The sequence below is a fragment of the Phalangium opilio genome, unplaced genomic scaffold (assembly GCF_054372755.1).
Source record: "Phalangium opilio isolate 3A_F unplaced genomic scaffold, DU_Popi_V2 ptg000061l_1, whole genome shotgun sequence".
NCBI classification, from domain to species: Eukaryota; Metazoa; Arthropoda; class Arachnida; order Opiliones; family Phalangiidae; genus Phalangium; species Phalangium opilio.
Window position 1 is genome coordinate 1,703,635 of NW_028324178.1, and position 23,357 is coordinate 1,726,991.

A 23,357-nucleotide genomic window follows, 5' to 3' on the forward strand; every position below is an offset into this window, starting at 1 on the left:
CTAAATTTAAACCATTAATGGTGCAGCGGGAGAGGATATACCCTTTTTATACCATTTATGAACCATTATTTTTAACAGTGTTGATACGGATTTTGTATCTAGATAATTGTGGGATCCATTGGTGTCGCTCTGCTGATTTACATGACGGGGAAACTGAACTCTAAATATGGCAAAGTGAAATCGGAACTGTCATTCATGTTTTTGTTGCAATGTCTTCTGGGAACGAGTAAGAAGTAATATAGTAACGCTATGTACTTTCAAAACTAAATTCAATTTCATTCCCAGGTCCCCAAAGTTTGAATTGCAACGGAGCCTCTCGTTTTCTTTCTGTCCTGTGGAGTCTGGCGTCTTCCGTTCTATTGGTTTTCGTATCTTCGGAAATGACGTCACAGTTCGCGAGCACATCGGAAGCGCTCCCCTTCGACACCATCGACGATGTATTTCACTTTCCCAATGCAAAGCCTTTGCTGACGAGAAACAATGCGCAATTCAATTTCCGGTATGCGACAATTTGGTCTCGTCGTTATGGTCTCGCCGATTTGGTCTCGCCGTTTTGGTCTCGGGACAAATGGGTCTCGGGACAATTGGGTCTCGGGACAATTGGGTCTCGGGACAAATGGGTCTCGGGACAATTGGGTCTCGGGACAATTGGGTCTCGGGACAATTGGGTCTCGGGACAAATGGGTCTCGGGACAAATGGGTCTCGGCACATTTGGGTCTCGGGACAATTGGGTCTCGGGACAAATGGGTCTCGGGACAAATGTGTCTCGGGACAAATGCGTCTCGGGACAATTGTTTCTCGGGACAATTATTTCTCGGGACAATTGTTTTTCGGGACAAATGGGTCTCGGGACCTAACCCAACCCAACCTTGTTTGGAGGTAAGAAGATTATTTATATGAGTATTAAAAGCCCGCCTCTTACCACGAACAATTTATTAGCAATAATAGAAATGTTTTGGAAAAGGTGTCAGATAATTAATAGGAGAATATTTTGCAAATAGGTGACAGCTAATTAATAGGAGAATATTTAGGAAAAGGTGGCAGCTAATTAATAGAATGTTTTGGAAAAGGTGGCAGCTAATTAATAGGAGAATATTTTGGAAAAGGTGGCAGCTAACTATTAGGAGAATATTTTGCAAAAAGGTGATAGCTAATTAATAGGAGAATATTTAGGAAAAGGTGGCAGCTAAATAATTGGAGAATAATTTGGAAAAGGCGGCAGCTAACTATTAGGAGAATATTTTGCAAAAAGGTGACAGCTAATTAGTAGGACAATGATTTGGAAAAGGTGGCAGCTAATTAGAAGAAGAATGTTTTGGAAAAGGTGGCAGCTAATTAATAGGAGAATGTTTTGGAAAAGGTGGCAGGTAATTAATAGGAGAATTTTTGGAAAAGGTGGCAGCTAACTATTAGGAGAATATTTTGCTAAAAGGTGACAGCTAATTAATAGGAGAAAATTTTGGTAAAGGTGGCAACGAATTAATAGGAGAAAATTTTGGCAAAGGTGGCAACGAATTATTGGGACCATTGATTAGGAAAAGGAGGCAACTAATTAGGTAACCAAATAATCACGAGACCAAATAGTCCCGAGACAAAATAATCACGATACCAAATAGTCCCGAGACTAAATAGTCACGATACCAAATAGTCCCGAGACCAAATAATCACGAGACCAAATAGTCCCGAGACCAAATAGTCACGATACCAAATAGTCCCGAGACCAAATAGTACCGAGACCAAATCGGTGAGACCAATTAGTCCCGCGACCAAATCGGCGAGACCAAAATGGCGAGACCAATTCGGCGAGACCAAATTGTCCTGCTCCGTTCAATTTCATTCAGGTCAGGTTAATATAAGAATTACACATTCGGTAAATAGAAGTCATTCGTGCTTCTCTTTTTAGATTTATAGAAAGGTTTCTAAAATTACGTTTTTATTCGATTTAGAAAAATGCATTGATCAACGCGGCATATGCGGAAGCAATGAAGCGAGCAGATGCGAACCCAGATTCGTGTTACCAGACAGAAAACGATGACATTCATTCGGGAATTGAAAATTGAGAAAAATTTTCAATTTCCACGGATACGCTTCACTGGAATATAATAAAGAGACGATACGCCAAGACAGGAAGTTGCAAAATGAAACTAAGCAAATCTTTAATGATAAGCTACCGGGTGTTGTATTTCAAGAAAAATATTTCCGAAACTCTGATCAAGACCATCAACTGAAGGTTAGTGTTCGACGTTGTATGTTTATAATTGAGTTTATTTCAGCATATTTGTCAGGTTGCTCCAGTTGATCGAGGGCGATTGCTTCGAGGATTTGAACCCGTCTTTGAAGAATTAATTGCATCCCTGTCAGAAACCGGAAACCCCTAATTCGTTCGTCGTCATCTACGTCTCCGCTTTCATGGTCATTTTTCGCGTCTGTCTCTTCGGATTATCCGCATCTTTCGTCACTCTAGTTCTCGAAATATACGTTGACATGTTGAAAAGTAACAAAGAAGCTCCTTAGCTTACGCGTGTCATTCCATTAGACCGACTCTACTCCGGTAAAGAGAATAGTATCTACAGAAGCATATATATATCACCTAAAAAATCTCATTCTCTGATACACAGAAAATTTTCAACTACTGCACAAGATACAAGTCCGCCGCTTCATGGTCCACCACACAAGCTTATACAAAACAAGTAGGAAAAACCAAAATATTACCTCTCCGAGTCAAGAGGACTACTACTACAAATTTATTAACCTAGATATAGAATTATTTCTCTTTTTTGAAGTAAAAATTTACAAATTATTAAAGCAGTATTCCAAGCATAGCGAATATACAGTAAAGCAGACGACATTTACATCCAATAAAGATATGTCTTGGACACATTTAAATCAGTAAATGGGTAAAAAACAGGAAATGAAGTGTATAAATTTTGCAGAGATATAACCTTTGTGTGTTTGAAAAGGACCAATTGTCTACTCCTCAACCGTTAACCTTATTCTAAGGGAGCGGTAGCTCCCTTAGATAAGGCCTGATGACGGCTCTAATGTATAAGGAAGATTTTTGGATTGGTTTTAACTTTTTTCGTATTAAGTTTATTGTTTTGAAATTTTTCTACTGAACTAAATTCCGGGCCCTTAATATGTGGTAAAAATTTCAAGATGATCCATCCGATAGTTTATTTTATAAAGCATAAAGTTGCTAAGGGTGGTTTTCATTTCCATAAAATTAATCACAGATTTTTGGCGAAAAACTAGAGAATCTCCATAGAAATAACATGGGAAATTTTCCAAACTTACCCATTTTGTAACTACCCTTACAAAAATAACTATACAATTGATAGATTTGAAAATGGTCTTAAATGAAAGCCCCATTTTTAAAGTGGGCGCCAATTTTTGTTTCATTAAGAAAAACAAAGTTTCAGTATTGTTTTTAATAGTTTTAAGTACCTGCTCCGAATTACGTGGTTTACCTTTAAACTGTGGAACTTAAGACTTTTTTGCTTGGGTTAAGTAATAAAGAAAGACATTCTAGGACTTACGTCGTTTTACTTCGGATAATCAAATTGGTAGGGCAATTAGCTAGCTTAATTGTCATTATAACTTTTGCGCGTCCAAAGAATTTAGTTGCGAAGTACAGATTAAACTGAATTAAACAAAATAAGCAATTAAATATAATTAAACAAAATAAGCAATTAAATATAATTAAACAAAATAAGCAATTAAAGATAATTACCAATTATAGGTAATTAAATTTTTTTCACGAGTCTAAACTATTACATCTGTTTGTGTACAAGTCTACGGAATCTGTTTAAGCGCAGACCTACAGAATATTTTTGTGCAAAGGGGTATAAAATCTCTTTGTGCAGAGGCCTATGCAATCTTTTTGTGCACAAGTCAGTGGCATATTTTTGTTTCCAGGTCTATGGAATCTTTTTTGCACAGGCCTATGAAATATTGTTTTACACAGGCCTATAGTATATTGTTTTACACAGGTCTACGGAATGTTTTTGTGCAAATCTGCATGGAATCCTTTTGAGTATAGGAGTATGGAATCTTCTGTGCACAGGTCTGTGGATTTTTTTGTTCATGGGTCCATGGTATATTTATCTGCACAAGTTTGAAGAATCTTTACGTGCACACAAGTTTGAAGAATCTTTACGTGCACACAAGTTTGAAGAATCTTTACGTGCACACAAGTTTCAAGAATCTTTACGTGCACACAAGTCTGAAGAATCTTTACGTGCACACAAGTCTGAAGAATCTTTACGTGCACACAAGTCTGAAGAATCTTTACGTGCACACAAGTCTGAAGAATCTTTACGTGCACACAAGTCTGAAGAATCTTTACGTGCACACAAGTCTGAAGAATCTTTACGTGCACACAAGTCTGAAGAATCTTTACGTGCACACAAGTCTGAAGAATCTTTACGTGCACACAAGTCTGAAGAATCTTTACGTGCACACAAATCTGAAGAATCTTTATGTGCACACAAGTCTGAATAATCTTTATGTGCCCAAGTGAAAAATCTTTATTTGTACAGGTCTACGACTTCTGTTTGTGCACAGGTCTATGGAATCTGATTTGCTCATTTCTATGACATCTCTTTTTGCGCAAGTCACAAACATTTGTTTATGCACAAGTCTAAAACACCTGTTTGTACAGTACACAAGACTAAAACATCTGTTTGTGCACAAGACTAAAACATCTGTTTGTGCACAAGACTAAAATATCTGATTGTGCACAAGTCTAAATCATCTGTTTGTGCACAAGTCTATAACACCTGTTTGTGAGCAATTCTATAACACCTGTTTGTGAGCAATTCTATAAAACCTGTTTGCGAGCAATTCTATAACACCGGTTTGTGAGCAATTCTAGAACACCTGTTTGTGAGCAATTCTATAACACCTGCTTGTGAACAAGTCTATAACACCTGCTTGTGAACAAGTCTATAACACCTGTGAGTGAACAAGTCTATAACACCTGTGAGTGAACAAGTCTATAACACCTGTGTGTGAACAAGTCTATAACATCTCTTTGTGCACAAGTCTATAACATCTGTTTATTCACAAGTCTATGACATCTGTTTATTCACAAGTCTATGACATCTGTTTGTGCACACGCGAGTGACTTCTGTCTGAGCAAGGGTCTACGGAATATTTTTGAGCACGGGTCTACGGATTATTTTTGTGCAAATGGGTTTGCAATTTTTTTGAGCATTAGGGTTTGAAATCTGTTTGAGCATAGGGGTATTGAAAATATTTGTGCATAACTCTATGGAATCTGATGTGCACATGTCTATAACATCTCTTTTTGCGCGAGTCTACGACATTTCTTTGTGCACAAGCCTGTGATTTCTATTTGTGCACAAGTGTACGAAATATTTTTATGCAAAGGTGTACGGAATATTTTTGTGCACTGGTTTTCGGAATATTTTTGTGCACAGGTGTACGAACTGTTTTTGTTCACAAGTGTACGGAATATTTTTGTGCATAGGTGTACGAAATATTATGGTGAAAATGGATTTGGAATATTTTTGTGCACAGGTGTACGGAATATTTTTGTGAAAATGGATACCGAATATTTTTGTGCACAGGTGTACGCGATATTTTTGTGCACAGGTGAACGTGATATTTTTGTGCAAATACGTAAGGAAAATTTTTTAGCATAGGGATATGGAATGTTTTTGTGCAGAGGTCCATGGAATATTTTTGTGTACAGGTATATGACTCATGTTTGTGCACAAATCTATAGAATGTTTTGTACACCGGTCTAGGTCATATGAATGTGCACAAGTCTATAGCATCAGTTTGTGCAAAAGTCTAAGGGATGTGTTTTTGCACAAATATTCGACATTTTGCACAAGTCTATGGTATCTGTGTGTGTACAGGTCTACAAAATATATTTGTGCACAAATCTACGGAATCTCTTTTGCAAATGTCGATGACATCTCTTTTTGAGCAAGTCTATGAAATCAGTTTTTACATAAGCATATGACATCTGTTTGTGCACAAGTCTATAACATCGGATTGTGCAAAACCGTGTGACTTCTGTTTGTGTACAAGTCTATGGAATCTATTTGTGCACGAGTGTACGTAATATATTTGTGCGCAAATCAATGGAATCTGTTTATGCGCTAGTCTACGGCATCTCTTTGTGCACGGGTCTACGGAAAATGTTTGTGCAAATGGGTGTGGAATATTTCTTAACAGGTCCAAGGCATGTTTTTGTGCACAGGTCCATGGAATATTTTTGTACACAGGTCTATGTCACATGTTTATAGAAAAGCCAATAGAATATTTTGTGCACAGTTTTAGAAATATTTTTGCGCGCAATTGACCGTCCATAAACTACGTCACGCAAAAAATGGCATTTTCTGAACCCCCGTCCCCCCAGATCACGCTTCATCACGTTTTCTAACACCCCTCTCCTGAAAACCACGTCATATTTCTTTAACCCCCCCCCCTCAACGAACTATGATTTGTCTTAATTTACCAATTGAATTCGATTAATTTAAAGAGATTCTTCTTGAGGCATGATATGGGTTCCACTCAGAATTGTTTTGCTCGACTTGAAAGTCAAAATTCATTTTTGTTTAAGCTTTAACAAATATCGTTTGCCCATGATTGAGCTTTAGAACTTTTAATGTTTGGATGTGCTTTTTTATAACCTTCCAAAATATTTCCATAAAGCGTAGTTAAAGGGGCACACTTCATAGTTTTCGACATTGTCACTTGAAAGCCTGAGCTTGGGATTCAGATTTTAAAAATGTGCGAAAAAAACGAACCATTTAAATCGAATGGAGGATCCGATTGATCCTCGCTAATGCTAGTGGCGAAAATACAGTGACATTAGAGAGTTTAAGCTGACCATACATTTAGCAGTCCTTATGCGTACGTGTAAGCTAGCTCTGCAGTGAAAGTGTCAATCGACCTCTTACTGGATTCGCAATGAAATTAATTTTAAATGTGACGTCACGCATCGAAGGACCCCCTCCTCCCCCTTCGTCACGGACCGTCACAAACTTACAAACCCCCTCCCCCTAAGAGTGTGACGTAGTTTATGGAAGGTCCCCCGGAGGTCTAGGGAATATTTCTGTGCGCTATGGGTATGAAATCTTCATGTACCAAGGTCTATGGAATCTTTAGCCCGCAGGTCTAAGGGATCTGTTTGTGCACAAGTCTACGGGATCTGTTTGTACACAATTATATGACATGTGTTTTCACAAGTCTATGGTATCTGTATGTATACAGCTCTACGAAATATGTTTGTGCACAGACAGGGTGACCACAACAAACCCTTGTAATAGTTATAGGAAAATAGGAAATTTACAATTGATTTACAGGAAATTATAGGAGACTAGCTGTTACCCGCGGCATCGCTTGAGTGTAGTAAGAACTTCCATCAAGTATGGGTACATTTTACTGATTCGACTAATATTTTTGTAGCATCCAAGGAGCGAAGGCACTCGGCGTCGCCCATCAGCTAGTCGGGACATTTTTTATTACTTTACACGCAGACATTCTATAAAGAAGGTTTTTTAAATATCTGGCCGCCATTTAAAATGGTGACAACAAATCGATCCCGAAAGACCATTCAACCCGTCTATAGGTTAAAGGAATCCAGTGTACTAAATATTTGTGAAATCGGTTGAAATGCGCGGACTTTGTTGCATAGAGAAGATTTTTTACTTTTCTGGGTGCCATTTATTAAGATGGCGGCGGATTGGAAAAATCTTTCTTAGTACGCGCCTACTATTTACGAGTAACGTTCCTCCAAATTTTCACCCTTCTGGGGCTAGGGGTTTGGGCTGGGCGATGATTATCAGTCAGTCTGTAAGTCAATCAGGACTTTGATTTATATAGATATAGATGTATAATTTAAAAAAAAAACAAAAATAGGAAAAGACAAGAGAACTACTCTTGAAAATATAAAAAAATATAGGTTGAAAATGCTTTGAAAGTAATAAGACAAGATTTACAAAGGAACTTTGGTTTAATTATAACCATAAGTTCGTAAGATATGTTACATAAATTTGTCACTGGTTACTGAGAGCTTGTCTCAAAGTGACATAAATGAAACGTCATAGATTCTCGTAAAGTGACGCCTGATGAGGCCCTGTCAAAGGCTTAGTACAGACTAAATAGGAAGATGGAGTAGAAAATCGCGTGTAGTCAATTCACGCGTCGTTCTCGAACTAGCTCTCATTAAGTCTCAAGCATTTCGAAATATAGGAAGTATCATACTTATGGAACGTAATCTTAGAAACATATGCTATAACTTTAAAGCATCACAGACGTCCGTGACAAATATTTTTAGAGGCTTCCATAGCTTTAGCTACATACCTCATGGAATACTAAACTTAAACTTTAAACACGATCGGAATATCTGAATCAAGGAGCGTTAGCCTGTATTGTAAATCCACGGTGGCTGATTGCTAGAAGCTAGTGGAAATCGGCATTACTTTCTGTCAAATTTCTGTTTTGAATGATATATAACAAAATCAAAAGTGAGACTGCACAAAATATCTTCAATTTCAAAAAATAGGAAAATATAAGAAAATTATCGATATTATAGGAACTAATAGGAAGACATCCGAAAATAGGAAAAATTATAAAATTTAGGAAATATGGTCACCCAGCATAGGTCTATGGAAAATGTTTGTGCACAGGTGTATAGATTGTTTTTGTACACAGGTCTACGTAATAATTTTTTAGCCTAAGTCTTCGGAATCTATTTGTATTATTGCATCCACTGTGCTTTGCACGTGAAAACGACGGGAAGGCAATTTGAGTTGAACTGGGCGTTGAAGCAATCAAGATTAATACTTCTATAATACATGGTTAGGGCCTAGTTAGTTCAAACGCGGTAACTAATAAACGCGCAACACCACAAGACTTAAATGGAGCGCCTGCTTTTCAGAATAAGTTTTAAAATACTAGTTTCTAAACAGTTTTAATTCATATTAGGACTGAAGTGACAGATATTAATAAAAACTGTCTTTGTACACAAAGACGCGAAAAAGTAAGAGATAAGTGTAGAAAATTAACTGTTTGAAGTAACAGATATTCAAATTTTCATTTTTGAAGACGTGAATATAAAACATCAATTATTTGAAAAAATTTCTTATCTTAGTTCTTTTCAAAAAAATTTCAGAGAAACTACCTTGATACTACTTTTAATTTTCTAGAAACATTTGCTTCGAGGAAGTTGAAATAATCGGATATCTGAAAAATAGAGCTAGATGAATTTATTTTTATATTTTAAAATTGAAAATATTGCGAACCGAAAATAACATTCGCCCTTTGACTGTGATGTAATTATTAGAGTCAAAATATCTGTAGCTTTGAGCGATATACAACACGTCAATTTTTGAAACCTCGAAAACTTTAAAATAAACGAACACGTTTTGTTAAGTTTTCATGCTTGTTTTTACCTCTCCGAGTGACGTATGTCACGGAGAGGTTCTGTAACGATCGTGTGTGTGTGTCTGTATGTCTGTGTGTCTGTTGTTACACCCACGTGACCGCGTTCGCAGTTTCCAAATCGGAGCAAACGTGTTCGCCATTTCCGAACTGCTTTCACAGTAACGGAAATAGCTCCTCTACTTGAGTTCTCACACCACCATCTTCTGGTCTTTCTCCATCCCACACGGACACCAGTCTGTACTTACAGGCTTCTAATCACCAACATCTTTTATTCTTCGTCCATCCGACATGGACACCAGTCTGTACATACTGGCTTCTAATCCTCACCATCTTCTGGTCTTCGTCCATCCCGCTTGGACACCAGTCTGTACATACTGGCTTCTAAACACCACCATCTTCTGGTCTTCGTCCATTCCACTTGGACACCAGTCTGTACATACTGGCTTCTAATCACCACCATCTTCTGGTCTTTGTTTTTGTCCATCCCACATGGACACCAGTCTGTACACCTGGCTTCTACACCACCATCTTCTGGTCTTTGTTTTTGTCCATCCCACATGGACACCAGTCTGTACTCCTGGCTTCTACACCACCATCTTCTGGTCTTTGTTTTTGTCCATCCCACATGGACACCAGTCTGCACACCTGGCTTCTACTCCATCGTCATCGTTTGGTTTAAGACATTCGCGGCGATCAGCTAGGGTTACGAGAAACGTCTAGCCTCCCTAGGGTGGGTTGTCCACGATAGGTTTTCGCAATTGCGGTTGTTCTTGCTTTTAACTGTAGTTCGACACCCTTATATACTACCTATTTGAATAAGGCGAAGCAACCGGCGTATGCTTCATTTCAAACGCCAATATTAGTCAAGTCTCTCAAGAATGTTTAATTGTTCTTTTTTAAAACGATGTAACGTTCAATAAGGCGAATAACTAACGAAGAAATTATTAAATATTAATTATATTCATTTTAATATTTAAGATAATCTTGTTTCTCAATTCAAAATTAATACGGAAAGAGTTAAAAAGCAGTCTATGCTTTTGTCTGTGTGTGTCCGTCCGTTGTTACAGTAGTGCGCTGCGTTAGAAGTTCGTTTTGTTTTGATGTGTAAAGGAATCCTACAGAACCATAATATTCCCTTTATCCTTAATATAAAGTGAATATGTGGAAATACTTTTCGTAATTATGATGCATTTAGCACTTTTGTAGCTTTAAAGCTCTATTTCATTTTGATATTCCAAAAATGTTTTTTAATATTATTATTTAAAATGGATGTTTATATATTACCTAAGCTATACTACATCTGTTTATAGCATAATCCTTTCTAAAGTGAATACAAGTACAATGCTACTATGTTGGTCAAATGAACTTTAATTTGTCAATAGGCCTAGTGAACCAAAAAGTAAACGCTTGGGTTTGGATTTCGTTTCTGTAAGGCAGAGACATTAACGGTTCAGAGTGAGCCGAAAGTTAAGTACACTTTAGGCTTAGATATTATAATCATGGTGGAAATCTGGGCCGCGTTCAGCAGAGCCCAGCGCTGTTAACAGTGTCCTACAGAACGGGATTTTGATTTTGAATTTTGACGTCACGGTGCTTAGCGCTGAGCTAGCGCGGTCTTCAAAGAAAATAGTCGGCTTTTTGGATAACGTGTAGTTCTCAGCTTGGCGAAAAAACCATGGATGAATTAATACAAATAGCTCTTTGGGACTATAGCTATTTAATTGGCGTGAAACCAGTTGATCACGCGAGAATTTTGAGAGATATGCTTGTTTCTAATTTTAATTATAAAAGTTGTTATCTATCTCTATAAATATGTTATCATACAATTTTTGTTAAGCCTTGGTACCTTGCACGCTTTATTGCGCTAGCGTCATTTATAAAACGCCGATGACCGGAGAGAAGCTATGACGACAGAGCTCACCGGTAAACATTTCCAAAATCCGCTGTCTTTTTTGGTGAGCTCTGCTGAACGCAGCCCAGACCAGTGAAAGGTCTGATCGTAATCGGATAATAGCTTCGTGTTTTCATGCTTTTTATGGTACGCATTTACTTTTAGTGTGTGTAGCCACAAATAAGCTTTGGTGTTATGTAACGTTAACAGTCATGTTGACAAACTAAGAAAATCGTTGAGGTGAAACGAGAGGATAGTGTTTATATGGTAACCCTGTTGTGAATATGGCTTTGAACATAGAGGGCATACAGTTGAGGAGTAGAAAATTGGGCCTTTACAAACACGTAAAGGTAGTATCCCTCCAAAGTTTTATCTCTTCATTTCCCGTTTCCCCCCATCGGATGATTTTAATGTGTACAAGTATATCATTATTGGATGTAAAATGTCGTCTGATTTACAGTATATTTGCTATGCTTTGTATACTGCTTTAATATTTCATAAATTTTAACTTAAGAAACATTTCCATATCTGGCTAAATAAGTTTGTAAGTAGTCGTCTTGACTCGGAGAGGTCATATTTTGGTTTTCCCAACTTGTTTTTTGTCTGCTATCAACGATATTCTGTCCATATTATTCTCCTTATAGGCCCGAATACTCAAACTAACTCTAAATTTTAAAAAGAAAATAAAATGCATACGTGTTCTATTTTTCAAATGATGCACATGTTTGAGGATAAAATATTTTAGTTAAGGAAATTTGGTGAAAAAAACTATGAAAAGAAATTTTTTCTAATAATTGATGTTTTATAATCACGTCTTCAAAAATGACAATTTGAATATCTGTTACTTCAAACAGTTAATTTTCTACACTTATCTCTTACTTTTTCGCGTCTTTGTGTACAAAGACAGTTTTTATTATAGAATTAAGACTTGGTTGAGCAAGTCCGATATGGTCTATAGGCTAGGATATCTGGCTTTCACCCGGAAGGCCCGGGTTCATTCCCGGTGTCGGAACGACTGCTTATGTACCGCATTTGAAGAATAAACTAAAAGACACATTTACAGGAATAATATCTAGGGTTATTCGAAGCAGTCCGATATGGTCTAGTGGTACCTGGCTTTCACCCAGAAGGCCCGGGTTCAATTCCCGGTATCGGAGACTGTGCTTTGTACCGCTTTTAAAGAATAAATTTAAAGAAACATTTATAGGAATAATGTCTAGGGTTGCTTAAAGCAGTCCGATATGGTCTAGTGGCTAGGATATCTGGCTCTCACCCAGAAGGCCCGGGTTCGATTCCCGGTATCGGAGCTAGTGCTTTTGTGCTGCTTTTCAAGAACAGACTTAAGGATATAGGTTTATGAATAGAATTAAGACTTGGTTGAGCAAGTCCGGTATAGTTTAGTGGCTAGGATACCTGGCTTTCACCCAGAAGGTCCGGGTTCAATTCCCGGTATCGGAGCGAGTGCTTTTGTGACGCATTTCAAGAATAGACTTAAGGATATAGGTTTATGAATAGAATTAAGACTTGGTTGAGCAAGTCCGATAGGGTCTATAGGCTAGGATACCTGGCTCTCACCCAGAAGGCCCGGGTTAGATTCCCGGTATCGGAGACAGTGCTTTTGTACCGCTTTTAAAGAGTAAACTTAAAGACACATTTATAGTCATAATATTTAGGGTTGTTCGAACCAGTCCGATATGGTCTAGTTGCTAGGACATATGGCTTTCACCCGGAAGGCCCGGGTTCGATTCCCGGTATCGAAGCGAGTGCTTTTTCCGCTTTTGAAGAATAGACTTAAGGATATAGGTTTATGAATAGAATTAAGACTTCGTTAAGCAAGTCCGAAATGGTCTAGTGGCTAGGATACCTGGCTTTCACACAGAAGGCCCGGGTTCGATTCCCGGCGTCGGAGCGAGTGCTTTTGTACCGCATTTCAAGAATAGACTTAAGGATATGGGTTTATGAATAGAATTAAGACTTTGTTAAGCAAGTCCGATATGGTCTTGCGGCTAGGAAATCTGGCTTTCACCCAGGAGGCCAGGGTTCGATTCCCGCTATCGGAGCGAGTGCTTTTGTACCGCTTTTGAAGAATAAACTTAAGACATATTTATAGGAATAATATTTAGGTTTGTTCCAACCAGTCCAATGTGGTCTAGTGGCTAGGATGTCTGGCTCTCACCCAGAAGGCCCGGGTTAGATTCCCGGTATCGGAGACTGTGCTTTTGTACCGCTTTTAAAGAGTAAACTTAAAGACACATTTATAGTCATAATATTTAGGGTTTTTCGAATCAGTCCGATATGGTCTAGTTGCTATGATACCTGGCTTTCACACAGAAGGCCCGGGTTCGATTCCCGGTATCGGAGCGAGTGCTTTTGTGACGCATTTCAAGAATAGACTCAAGGATATAGGTTTATGAATAGAATTAAGACTTGGTTGAGCAAGTCCGATAGGGTCTATAGGCTAGGATACCTGGCTCTCACCCAGAAGGCCCGGGTTAGATTCCCGGTATCGGAGACAGTGCTTTTGTACCGCTTTTAAAGAGTAAACTTAAAGACACATTTATAGTCATAATATTTAGGGTTGTTCGAACCAGTCCGATATGGTCTAGTTGCTAGGACATATGGCTTTCACCCGGAAGGCCCGGGTTCGATTCCCGGTATCGAAGCGAGTGCTTTTTCCGCTTTTGAAGAATAGACTTAAGGATATAGGTTTATGAATAGAATTAAGACTTCGTTAAGCAAGTCCGAAATGGTCTAGTGGCTAGGATACCTGGCTTTCACACAGAAGGCCCGGGTTCGATTCCCGGCGTCGGAGCGAGTGCTTTTGTACCGCATTTCAAGAATAGACTTAAGGATATGGGTTTATGAATAGAATTAAGACTTTGTTAAGCAAGTCCGATATGGTCTTGCGGCTAGGAAATCTGGCTTTCACCCAGGAGGCCAGGGTTCGATTCCCGCTATCGGAGCGAGTGCTTTTGTACCGCTTTTGAAGAATAAACTTAAGACATATTTATAGGAATAATATTTAGGTTTGTTCCAACCAGTCCAATGTGGTCTAGTGGCTAGGATGTCTGGCTCTCACCCAGAAGGCCCGGGTTAGATTCCCGGTATCGGAGACTGTGCTTTTGTACCGCTTTTAAAGAGTAAACTTAAAGACACATTTATAGTCATAATATTTAGGGTTGTTCGAATCAGTCCGATATGGTCTAGTTGCTATGATACCTGGCTTTCACACAGAAGGCCCGGGTTCGATTCCCGGCGTCGGTGCGAGTACTTTTGTACCGCGTTTCAAGAATAGACTTAAGGATATATGTTTATGAATAGAATTAAGACTTGGTTAAGCAAGTCCGATATGGTCTTGCGGCTAGGAGATCTGGCTTTCACCCAGAAGGCCCGGGTTCGATTCCCGGCGTCGGTGCGAGTACTTTTGTACCGCGTTTCAAGAATAGACTTAAGGATATATGTTTATGAATAGAATTAAGACTTGGTTAAGCAAGTCCGATATGGTCTTGCGGCTAGGAGATCTGGCTTTCACACAGAAGGCCCGGGTTCGATTCCCGGCGTCGGAGCGAGTGCTTATGTGCCGCATTTCAAGAATAGACTTAAGGATATAGGTTTATGAATAGAATTAAGACTTCGTTGAGCAAGTACGATATGGTCTAGTGGCTAGGATACCTGGCTTTCACCCAGAAGGCTCGGGTTCGATTCCCGGTATCGGAGCGATTGCTTTTGTACCGCATTTCAAGAATAGACTTAAGGATATAGGTTTATGAATAGAATTAAGACTTCATTGGGCAAGTACGATATGGTCTAGTGGCTAGGATACCTGGCTTTCATACAGAAGGCCCGGGTTCGATTTCCGGTATCGGAGCGAGTGCTTTTGTACCGCTTTTGAAGAATAAACTTAAGACATATTTATAGGAATAATATTTAGGGTTGTTCCAACCAGTCCAATGTGGTCTAGTGGCTAGGATGTCTGGCTCTCACCCAGAAGGCCCGGGTTAGATCCCCGGTATCGGAGACAGTGCTTTTGTACCGCTTTTAAAGAGTAAACTTAAAGACACATTTATAGTCATAATATTTAGGGTTGTTCGAATCAGTCCGATATGGTCTAGTTGCTATGATACCTGGCTTTCACACAGAAGGCCCGGGTTCGATTCCCGGCGTCGGTGCGAGTGCTTTTGTACCGCATTTCAAGAATAGACTTAAGGATATATGTTTATGAATAGAATTAAGACTTGGTTAAGCAAGTCCGATATGGTCTTGCGGCTAGGAGATCTGGCTTTCACCCAGAAGGCCCGGGTTCGATTCCCGGCATCGGAGCGAGTGCTTTTGTACCGCATTTCAAGAATAGACTTAAGGATATAGGTTTATGAATAGAATTAAGACTTTGTTAAGCAAGTCCGATATGCTCTAGTGGCTAGGATACCTCGCTTTCACCCAGAAGGCCCGGGTTCGAATGCGGGTGTCGGAACGAGTGCTTTTGTACCGCATTTCAAGAACAGAGTTAAGGATATAGTCTTATGAATAGAATTAAGACTTCGTTAAGCAAGTCTGATATGGTCTAGTGGCTAGGATACCTGGCTTTCACACAGAAGGCCCGGGTTCGATTCCCGGCGTCGGAGCGAGTGCTTTTGTGCCGCATTTCAAGAATAGACTTAAGGATATAGGTTTATGAATAGAATTAAGACTTCGTTGAGCAAGTACGATATGGTCTAGTGGCTAGGATACCTGGCTTTCACCCAGAAGGCTCGGGTTCGATTCCCGGTATCGGAGCGATTGCTTTTGTACCGCATTTCAAGAATAGACTTAAGGATATAGGTTTATGAATAGAATTAAGACTTCGTTGGGCAAGTACGATATGGTCTAGTGGCTAGGATACCTGGCTTTCATACAGAAGGCCCGGGTTCGATTTCCGGTATCGGAGCGAGTGCTTTTGTACCGCTTTTGAAGAATAAACTTAAGACATATTTATAGGAATAATATTTAGGGTTGTTCCAACCAGTCCAATGTGGTCTAGTGGCTAGGATGTCTGGCTCTCACCCAGAAGGCCCGGGTTAGATTCCCGGTATCGGAGACAGTGCTTTTGTACCGCTTTTAAAGAGTAAACTTAAAGACACATTTATAGTCATAATATTTAGGGTTGTTCGAATCAGTCCGATATGGTCTAGTTGCTATGATACCTGGCTTTCACACAGAAGGCCCGGGTTCGATTCCCGGCGTCGGTGCGAGTGCTTTTGTACCGCATTTCAAGAATAGACTTAAGGATATATGTTTATGAATAGAATTAAGACTTGGTTAAGCAAGTCCGATATGGTCTTGCGGCTAGGAGATCTGGCTTTCACCCAGAAGGCCCGGGTTCGATTCCCGGCATCGGAGCGAGTGCTTTTGTACCGCATTTCAAGAATAGACTTAAGGATATAGGTTTATGAATAGAATTAAGACTTTGTTAAGCAAGTCCGATATGCTCTAGTGGCTAGGATACCTCGCTTTCACCCAGAAGGCCCGGGTTCGAATGCGGGTGTCGGAGCGAGTGCTTTTGTACCGCATTTCAAGAACAGATATAAGGATATAGTCTTATGAATAGAATTAAGACTTCGTTAAGCAAGTCCGATATGGTCTAGTGGCTAGGATACCTGGCTTTCACACAGAAGGCCCGGGTTCGATTCCCGGCGTCGGAGCGAGTGCTTTTGTGCCGCATTTCAAGAATAGACTTAAGGATATAGGTTTATGAATAGAATTAAGACTTCGTTGAGCAAGTACGATATGGTATAGTGGCTAGGATACCTGGCTTTCACACAGAAGGCTCGGGTTAGATTCCCGGTATCGGAGCGATTGCTTTTGTACCGCATTTCAAGAATAGACTTAAGGATATAGGTTTATGAATAGAATTAAGACTTCGTTGGGCAAGTACGATATGGTCTAGTGGCTAGGATACCTGGCTTTCATACAGAAGGCCCGGGTTCGATTCCCGGCGTCGGAGCGAGTGCTTTTGTGCCGCATTTCAAGAATAGACTTAAGGATATAGGTTTATGAATAGAATTAAGACTTCGTTGAGCAAGTACGATATGGTATAGTGGCTAGGATACCTGGCTTTCACACAGAAGGCCCGGGTTAGATTCCCGGTATCGGAGACAGTGCTTTTGTACCGCTTTTAAAGACTAAACTTAAAGACACATTTATAGTCATAATATTTAGGGTTGTTCGAATCAGTCCGATATGGTCTAGTTGCTATGATACCTGGCTTTCACACAGAAGGCCCGGGTTCGATTCCCGGCGTCGGTGCGAGTGCTTTTGTACCGCATTTCAAGAATAGACTTAAGGATATATGTTTATGAATAGAATTAAGACTTGGTTAAACAAGTCCGATATGGTCTTGCGGCTAGGAGATCTGGCTTTCACCCAGAAGGCCCGGGTTAGATTCCCGGCATCGGAGCGAGTGCTTTTGTACCGCATTTCAAGAATAGACTTAAGGATATAGGTTTATGAATAGAATTAAGACTTTGTTAAGCAAGTCCGATATGCTCTAGTGGCTAGGATACCTCGCTTTCACCCAGAAGGCCCGGGTTCGAATGCGGGTGTCGGAGCGAGTGCTTTTGTACCGCATTTCAAGAACAGAGTTAAGGATATAGTCTTATGAATAGAATTAAGACTTTGTTAAGCAAGTCTGATATGGTCTAGTGGCTAGGATACCTGGCTTTCACACAGAAGGCCCGGGTTCGATTCCCGGCGTCGGAGCGAGTGCTTTTGTGCCGCATTTCAAGAATAGACTTAAGGATATAGGTTTATGAATAGAATTAAGACTTCGTTGAGCAAGTACGATATGGTCTAGTGGCTAGGATACCTGGCTTTCACCCAGAAGGCTCGGGTTCGATTCCCGGTATCGGAGGGATTGCTTTTGTACCGCATTTCAAGAATAGACTTAAGGATATAGGTTTATGAATAGAATTAAGACTTCGTTGGGCAAGTACGATATGGTCTAGTGGCTAGGATACCTGGCTTTCACACAGAAGGCCCGGGTTCGATTCCCGGCGTCGGAGCGAGTGCTTTTGTGCCGCATTTCAAGAATAGACTTAAGGATATAGGTTTATGAATAGAATTAAGACTTCGTTGAGCAAGTACGATATGGTCTAGTGGCTAGGATACCTGGCTTTCACACAGAAGGCTCGGGTTAGATTCCCGGTATCGGAGCGATTGCTTTTGTACCGCATTTCAAGAATAGACTTAAGGATATAGGTTTATGAATAGAATTAAGACTTCGTTGGGCAAGTACGATATGGTCTAGTGGCTAGGATACCTGGCTTTCATACAGAAGGCACGGGTTCGATTTCCGGTATCGGAGCGAGTGCTTTTGTACCGCTTTTGAAGAATAAACTTAAGACATATTTATAGGAATAATATTTAGGGTTGTTCCAACCAGTCCAATGTGGTCTAGTGGCTAGGATGTCTGGCTCTCACCCAGAAGGCCCGGGTTAGATTCCCGGTATCGGAGACAGTGCTTTTGTACCGCTTTTAAAGAGTAAACTTAAAGACACATTTATAGTCATAATATTTAGGGTTGTTCGAATCAGTCCGATATGGTCTAGTTGCTATGATACCTGGCTTTCACACAGAAGGCCCGGGTTCGATTCCCGGCGTCGGAGCGAGTGCTTTTGTACCGCATTTCAAGAATAGACTTAAGGATATAGGTTTATGAATAGAATTAAGACCTTGTTAAGCAAGTCCGATATGGTCTTGCGGCCAGGAGATCTGGCTTTCACCCAGAAGGCCCGGGTTCGATTCCCGGCATCGGAGCAAGTGCTTTTGTACCGCATTTCAAGAATAGACTTAAGGATATAGGTTTATGAATAGGATTAAGACTTTGTTAAGCAAGTCAGATATGGTCTAGTGGCTAGGATACTTCGCTTTCACCCAGAAGGCCCGGGTTCGAATGCGGGTGTCGGAGCGAGTGCTTTTGTACCGCATTTCAAGAACAGAGTTAAGGATATAGATTTATGAATAGAATTAAGACTGTGTTAAGTAAGTCCGATATGGTCTAGTGGCTAGAATATCTGGCTCTCACTCAGAAGGCCCGGGTTCGATTCCCGGTATCGGAGTGAGTGCTTTTGTATCGCTTTTGATGAATAAACTTAAAGACACATTTATAGGAATAATATTTAGGGTTGTTCCAACCAGTCTGATATGGTCTAGTGTCTAAGATATCTGGCTTTTACCCAGAAGGCCCGGGTTCGAGTCGGCAGCATGTTATGCCAGGCAATGGAACTGTGTTTTGCTTTAGCATTAAGTTATGGAATTAACTCTTTACTTGTACTTGAAAAATGAATGGTGAAATTACGTGAAGTCAGCTATTTTAGCCATGGTAAATGCAATTAAAAGAGAGTACAGTATTTTAAATTAGGGTCAATATTTTATATAAAAAACACTTGTTTAATAATTACTAGCTGTTACCCGCGGGGTCGCTCTCGTGTAATAAGAACTTCCATAAAAATGACACAAAGAATGGGTAGATTTTACTGATGGTTAATATTTTTGTACCACCCTAGGAGCGAAGGCCCTCAGCGTTGCCCCTTAGCCCGCCGGGACATTTTTTATTACTTTTCATGTTGACACTATTCCATAAAGTAGGGTTTTTAAGTTTTGGCCGCCATTTAAAAAGATGGCAAGAAATCGAACGTTCCTGCAAAATTTGAACCTTCTATAGGTCAAGCGGTTTGGGCTGGGCGTTGATTATCAATCAGTCTGGACTTTAATTTATATAGATATAGATAACGTTATCTGGAATTTTGAAGTTAACTTTTGTTTAATAATTCCTTTTGAATCATTAAAGTGTGGAGTCCCGGTCATAGGGAAGAAAAAACTAATTATTTAATTTTTATACGGAAATGTTTTTTATCAATGTTACGATGTTAATATTTTTTTCATGCAATCAATCTGATATATAAAGCAAAGCAAAATAAATCTAGTTTTTAGTTTTTACCGCATTCTGAATACCGTCTCTTCTTTTAAACACGCGTCCTACAATTGGTGACCCGGACGTTTACATATTAAGTTTTAATTATGTTTAAAAATACCGTTGACCCACGAGACGACGTCACCGCGTTATCAGAACAAATTAAACAACTAACTGAGAAGCTTAACCAAGCAATGGAAGACAAGGACCAATTTGAAGAGGATAGGACGGGAAGCCAGGAAATCGCTCGCGTCTCCATCAAGTTACCACAATTCTGGAAGGACAGTCCGGATCTATGGTTCACAACTATTGAATCACAGTTCAGAATTCATCATATCACAACTGAACAAACAAGGTTCGACTACGTTTTGCAATCTTTGGATCCTAGTATAATTCCTTACGTCGCGGACATACTGAAGAAACCACCAGAAAACCCATACACGGCAATCAAGGCTAGAATTATCTCGTCTTTTTGCGACACTGACGAAAAAAGACTACGCAAGCTACTCAGTGGTATGCAAATCGGGGACCAGAAGCCATCATTATTCCTGCAAACGATGAGACTACAAGCCGGTTCTCAAGCAAACGACGCTATCCTCAAATCCCTATTCATGGATCAACTGCCTGAGCAAGTTCGCGGTATCCTTGTTATGAGCAATGAAAGTGATTTGGAGAAAATTGCAGCTCAAGCGGATAAAATCGTTGAAGTAATACGTCCAAGTACCATATCCACCGTCACTTTACCAAGACCAATAATCGACGAGGCATCAACCATAGAACGTCTCTCTCAACAAATAGAAGAGCTCCACAAGAAATTCGACACGTTCTGTCGTGGTCGTGCCCGCAGATACGATAACGAAAGCCGAGGACGAAGACAAAGCCGTTCCCAGTCTCGTGGACGTACATTCAATCCGCGTGGCAAACTCTGCTTCTACTATTTCCGATTTGGTGAAAAGGCGGAAAAATATCAAGATCCTTGCAGTTGGGAGCGAAATCAGGCGTCATCCAAGCGATCTGACCAGGGAAACTAACCGGCCCGTCGGAACTTGCGACGACCGACAGTAATGGCCAGAAATCTCGTCGCCTATTTATTTACGATAAAACGTCACAACGCAATTACCTAATAGACACCGGAGCTGATGTATCTGTTATCCCACCTACCAAGCAAGATAGACGAAACCACGGTTATCAACTCCAACTTTTCGCTGCAAATGGCACACAAATCAGAACTTATGGGATGAAGACACTTCAGCTGGATCTTGGACTTCGACGGTCTTTCAAGTGGAAGTTCATTATCGCCGACGTTGGCAAACCGATTATTGGAGCCGATTTTATTACCACGTTTCACCTCCTACCTGTTCTGAAAACGAAGAAGTTGGTGGACAGCAAAACGCAGCTATCAACACTCTGCAAAGTAATTCAACATCCCTCAACGACAATAACAACTATAAGTGGCACAACAAGCTATCACAAAATCCTAATGGAGTACCCTGAGATTACTCGTCCGTCAGCAGCGTTGCAATCACCAAAACATAACGTTTTCCATCATATCGAGACTAGTGGACCACCGGTCGTAGAACGTGTCCGGAATCTCGACCCAAAAAAACTTGCAATTGCGAAGAGAGAATTCATGCTTATGGCCGAACAAGGTATATGTCGACCCTCAAAAAGTAATTTTGCAAGTCCACTCCACATGACGCCTAAGAAAATAGGAGACTGGAGACCATGTGGAGATTATCGAGCCTTAAATCGTTGCACTCGTCCGGATCGATACCCCCAGCATTAATAACCAACATGACGGCAAATTTCGCAGGATGCACGATCTTTTCCAAGTTCGACCTCGTGAAGGCATTTCATCAGATACCAGTACACCCTGATGATGTTCACAAAAGGGCGGTCATCACACCTTTTGGGCTTTGGGAATTCCTGCGCATGCCTTTCGGTTTATGCAATTCGGCGCAAACTTTTCAACGCTTCATGGATGAAGTGTGCCGGGGGTTGGATTTCGTGTTCGTGTATGTCGATGACGTCGCAGTAGCATCAGCTGACTCAGAGACGCATAAGAAACACCTCCGCATCCTTTTCGACCGATTTAAGGAATATGGTATCGTATTACATCCCGGAAAATCCCAGATGGGAATGGCCGAAGTAGATTTCCTTGGATTCTTGGTCAATTCAAAAGGAATCGCACCATTGCCAGATACTTCAGTATCCAAAGCCAGAAACCATCGCTGACCTTCGAAGGTTCTTGGGAATGAAAAATTTCTATCATCGCTTCATTAGGAATTCCGCAACGATTCAAGCACCATTGAACGAATACCTCAAGGGAGCGAAAAAGAACGATAAAACCCGAATAAAATGGACTACGGAAGCGGAACGAGCGTTCCAGGATTGCAAAAAAGCCCTTCAAGATGCCACGCTGTTAGCACACCCGAGGATGGATGCCCCTCTGGTTCTGAAAGTTGATGCTTCCGATTTTGCAATCGGAGCAGCACTGGAGCAGAGAATTGGAAACGATTGCGAACCCCTTGCGTTCTTTTCCCGGAAATTATCACCAGCACAATTAAAGTACAGCGCGTACGACCGAGAACTTCTTGCGGCCTATGCAGCTATCAAAAACTTCAAGCATATGCTTGAGGGCAGACAATTTATTCTGTATACGGACCATAAGCCACTGACGTTCGCATTCATGCAGAAGCTGGATAAAGCAAGTCCTCGACAAGCGAGGCAACTCGATTACATTGGTCAATTCACCACGGATATACGGCATATTAAAGGCGAGGACAACACGGTTGCAGACGCCCTTTCACGCATCGAGATAAATTTCGTAAACACTGGGACCTTCGATTTCCAGAAGTTGGCTGAAGCACAAGTAATCGACGACGAATTAATTACACTGTTATCTTCGGAAACTGCATTGAAGCTGAGGAAAATAGACCTACCGGATTCCAAAATTGGTCTTTATTGCGATATTTCAACGGACAAAGTTAGACCCTACATTTCACTGCCTTTCCGGAAGCAAGCCTTCAATAATATCCATGGTTTATCTCACCCGGGAGTACGGCAAACAAGGAAGCTGCTCGCACAACGTTTTG

General features: G+C 40.4%; 1 protein-coding gene and 7 non-coding genes across 8 annotated transcripts; all 8 read left to right on the plus strand.

Moving 5' to 3' along the window:
• Positions 1–12,550: 12,550 nt before the first annotated feature.
• On the plus strand, positions 12,551–12,622 carry TRNAE-CUC (transfer RNA glutamic acid (anticodon CUC)). The gene has a single exon. It is a non-coding gene; the product is annotated as a tRNA-Glu (tRNA).
• Positions 12,623–13,453: 831 nt separating this feature from the next.
• TRNAE-CUC (transfer RNA glutamic acid (anticodon CUC)) lies at positions 13,454–13,525 on the plus strand. The gene has a single exon. It is a non-coding gene; the product is annotated as a tRNA-Glu (tRNA).
• Positions 13,526–14,356: 831 nt separating this feature from the next.
• Positions 14,357–14,428, plus strand: TRNAE-CUC (transfer RNA glutamic acid (anticodon CUC)). Its single transcript has one exon. It is a non-coding gene; the product is annotated as a tRNA-Glu (tRNA).
• Positions 14,429–15,261: 833 nt separating this feature from the next.
• Positions 15,262–15,333, plus strand: TRNAE-CUC (transfer RNA glutamic acid (anticodon CUC)). Its single transcript has one exon. It is a non-coding gene; the product is annotated as a tRNA-Glu (tRNA).
• A 984-nt stretch (positions 15,334–16,317) lies between these two features.
• Positions 16,318–16,389, plus strand: TRNAE-CUC (transfer RNA glutamic acid (anticodon CUC)). The gene has a single exon. It is a non-coding gene; the product is annotated as a tRNA-Glu (tRNA).
• A 2,343-nt stretch (positions 16,390–18,732) lies between these two features.
• Positions 18,733–18,804, plus strand: TRNAE-CUC (transfer RNA glutamic acid (anticodon CUC)). Its single transcript has one exon. It is a non-coding gene; the product is annotated as a tRNA-Glu (tRNA).
• Positions 18,805–19,336: 532 nt separating this feature from the next.
• On the plus strand, positions 19,337–19,408 carry TRNAE-CUC (transfer RNA glutamic acid (anticodon CUC)). Its single transcript has one exon. It is a non-coding gene; the product is annotated as a tRNA-Glu (tRNA).
• A 961-nt stretch (positions 19,409–20,369) lies between these two features.
• LOC149663559 (uncharacterized) lies at positions 20,370–21,293 on the plus strand. The gene has a single exon (XM_089841956.1). The coding sequence runs from the start codon at positions 20,370–20,372 to the stop codon at positions 21,291–21,293; it is 924 nt and encodes a 307-aa protein (XP_089698082.1).
• The last annotated feature ends 2,064 nt before the right edge of the window (positions 21,294–23,357 follow it).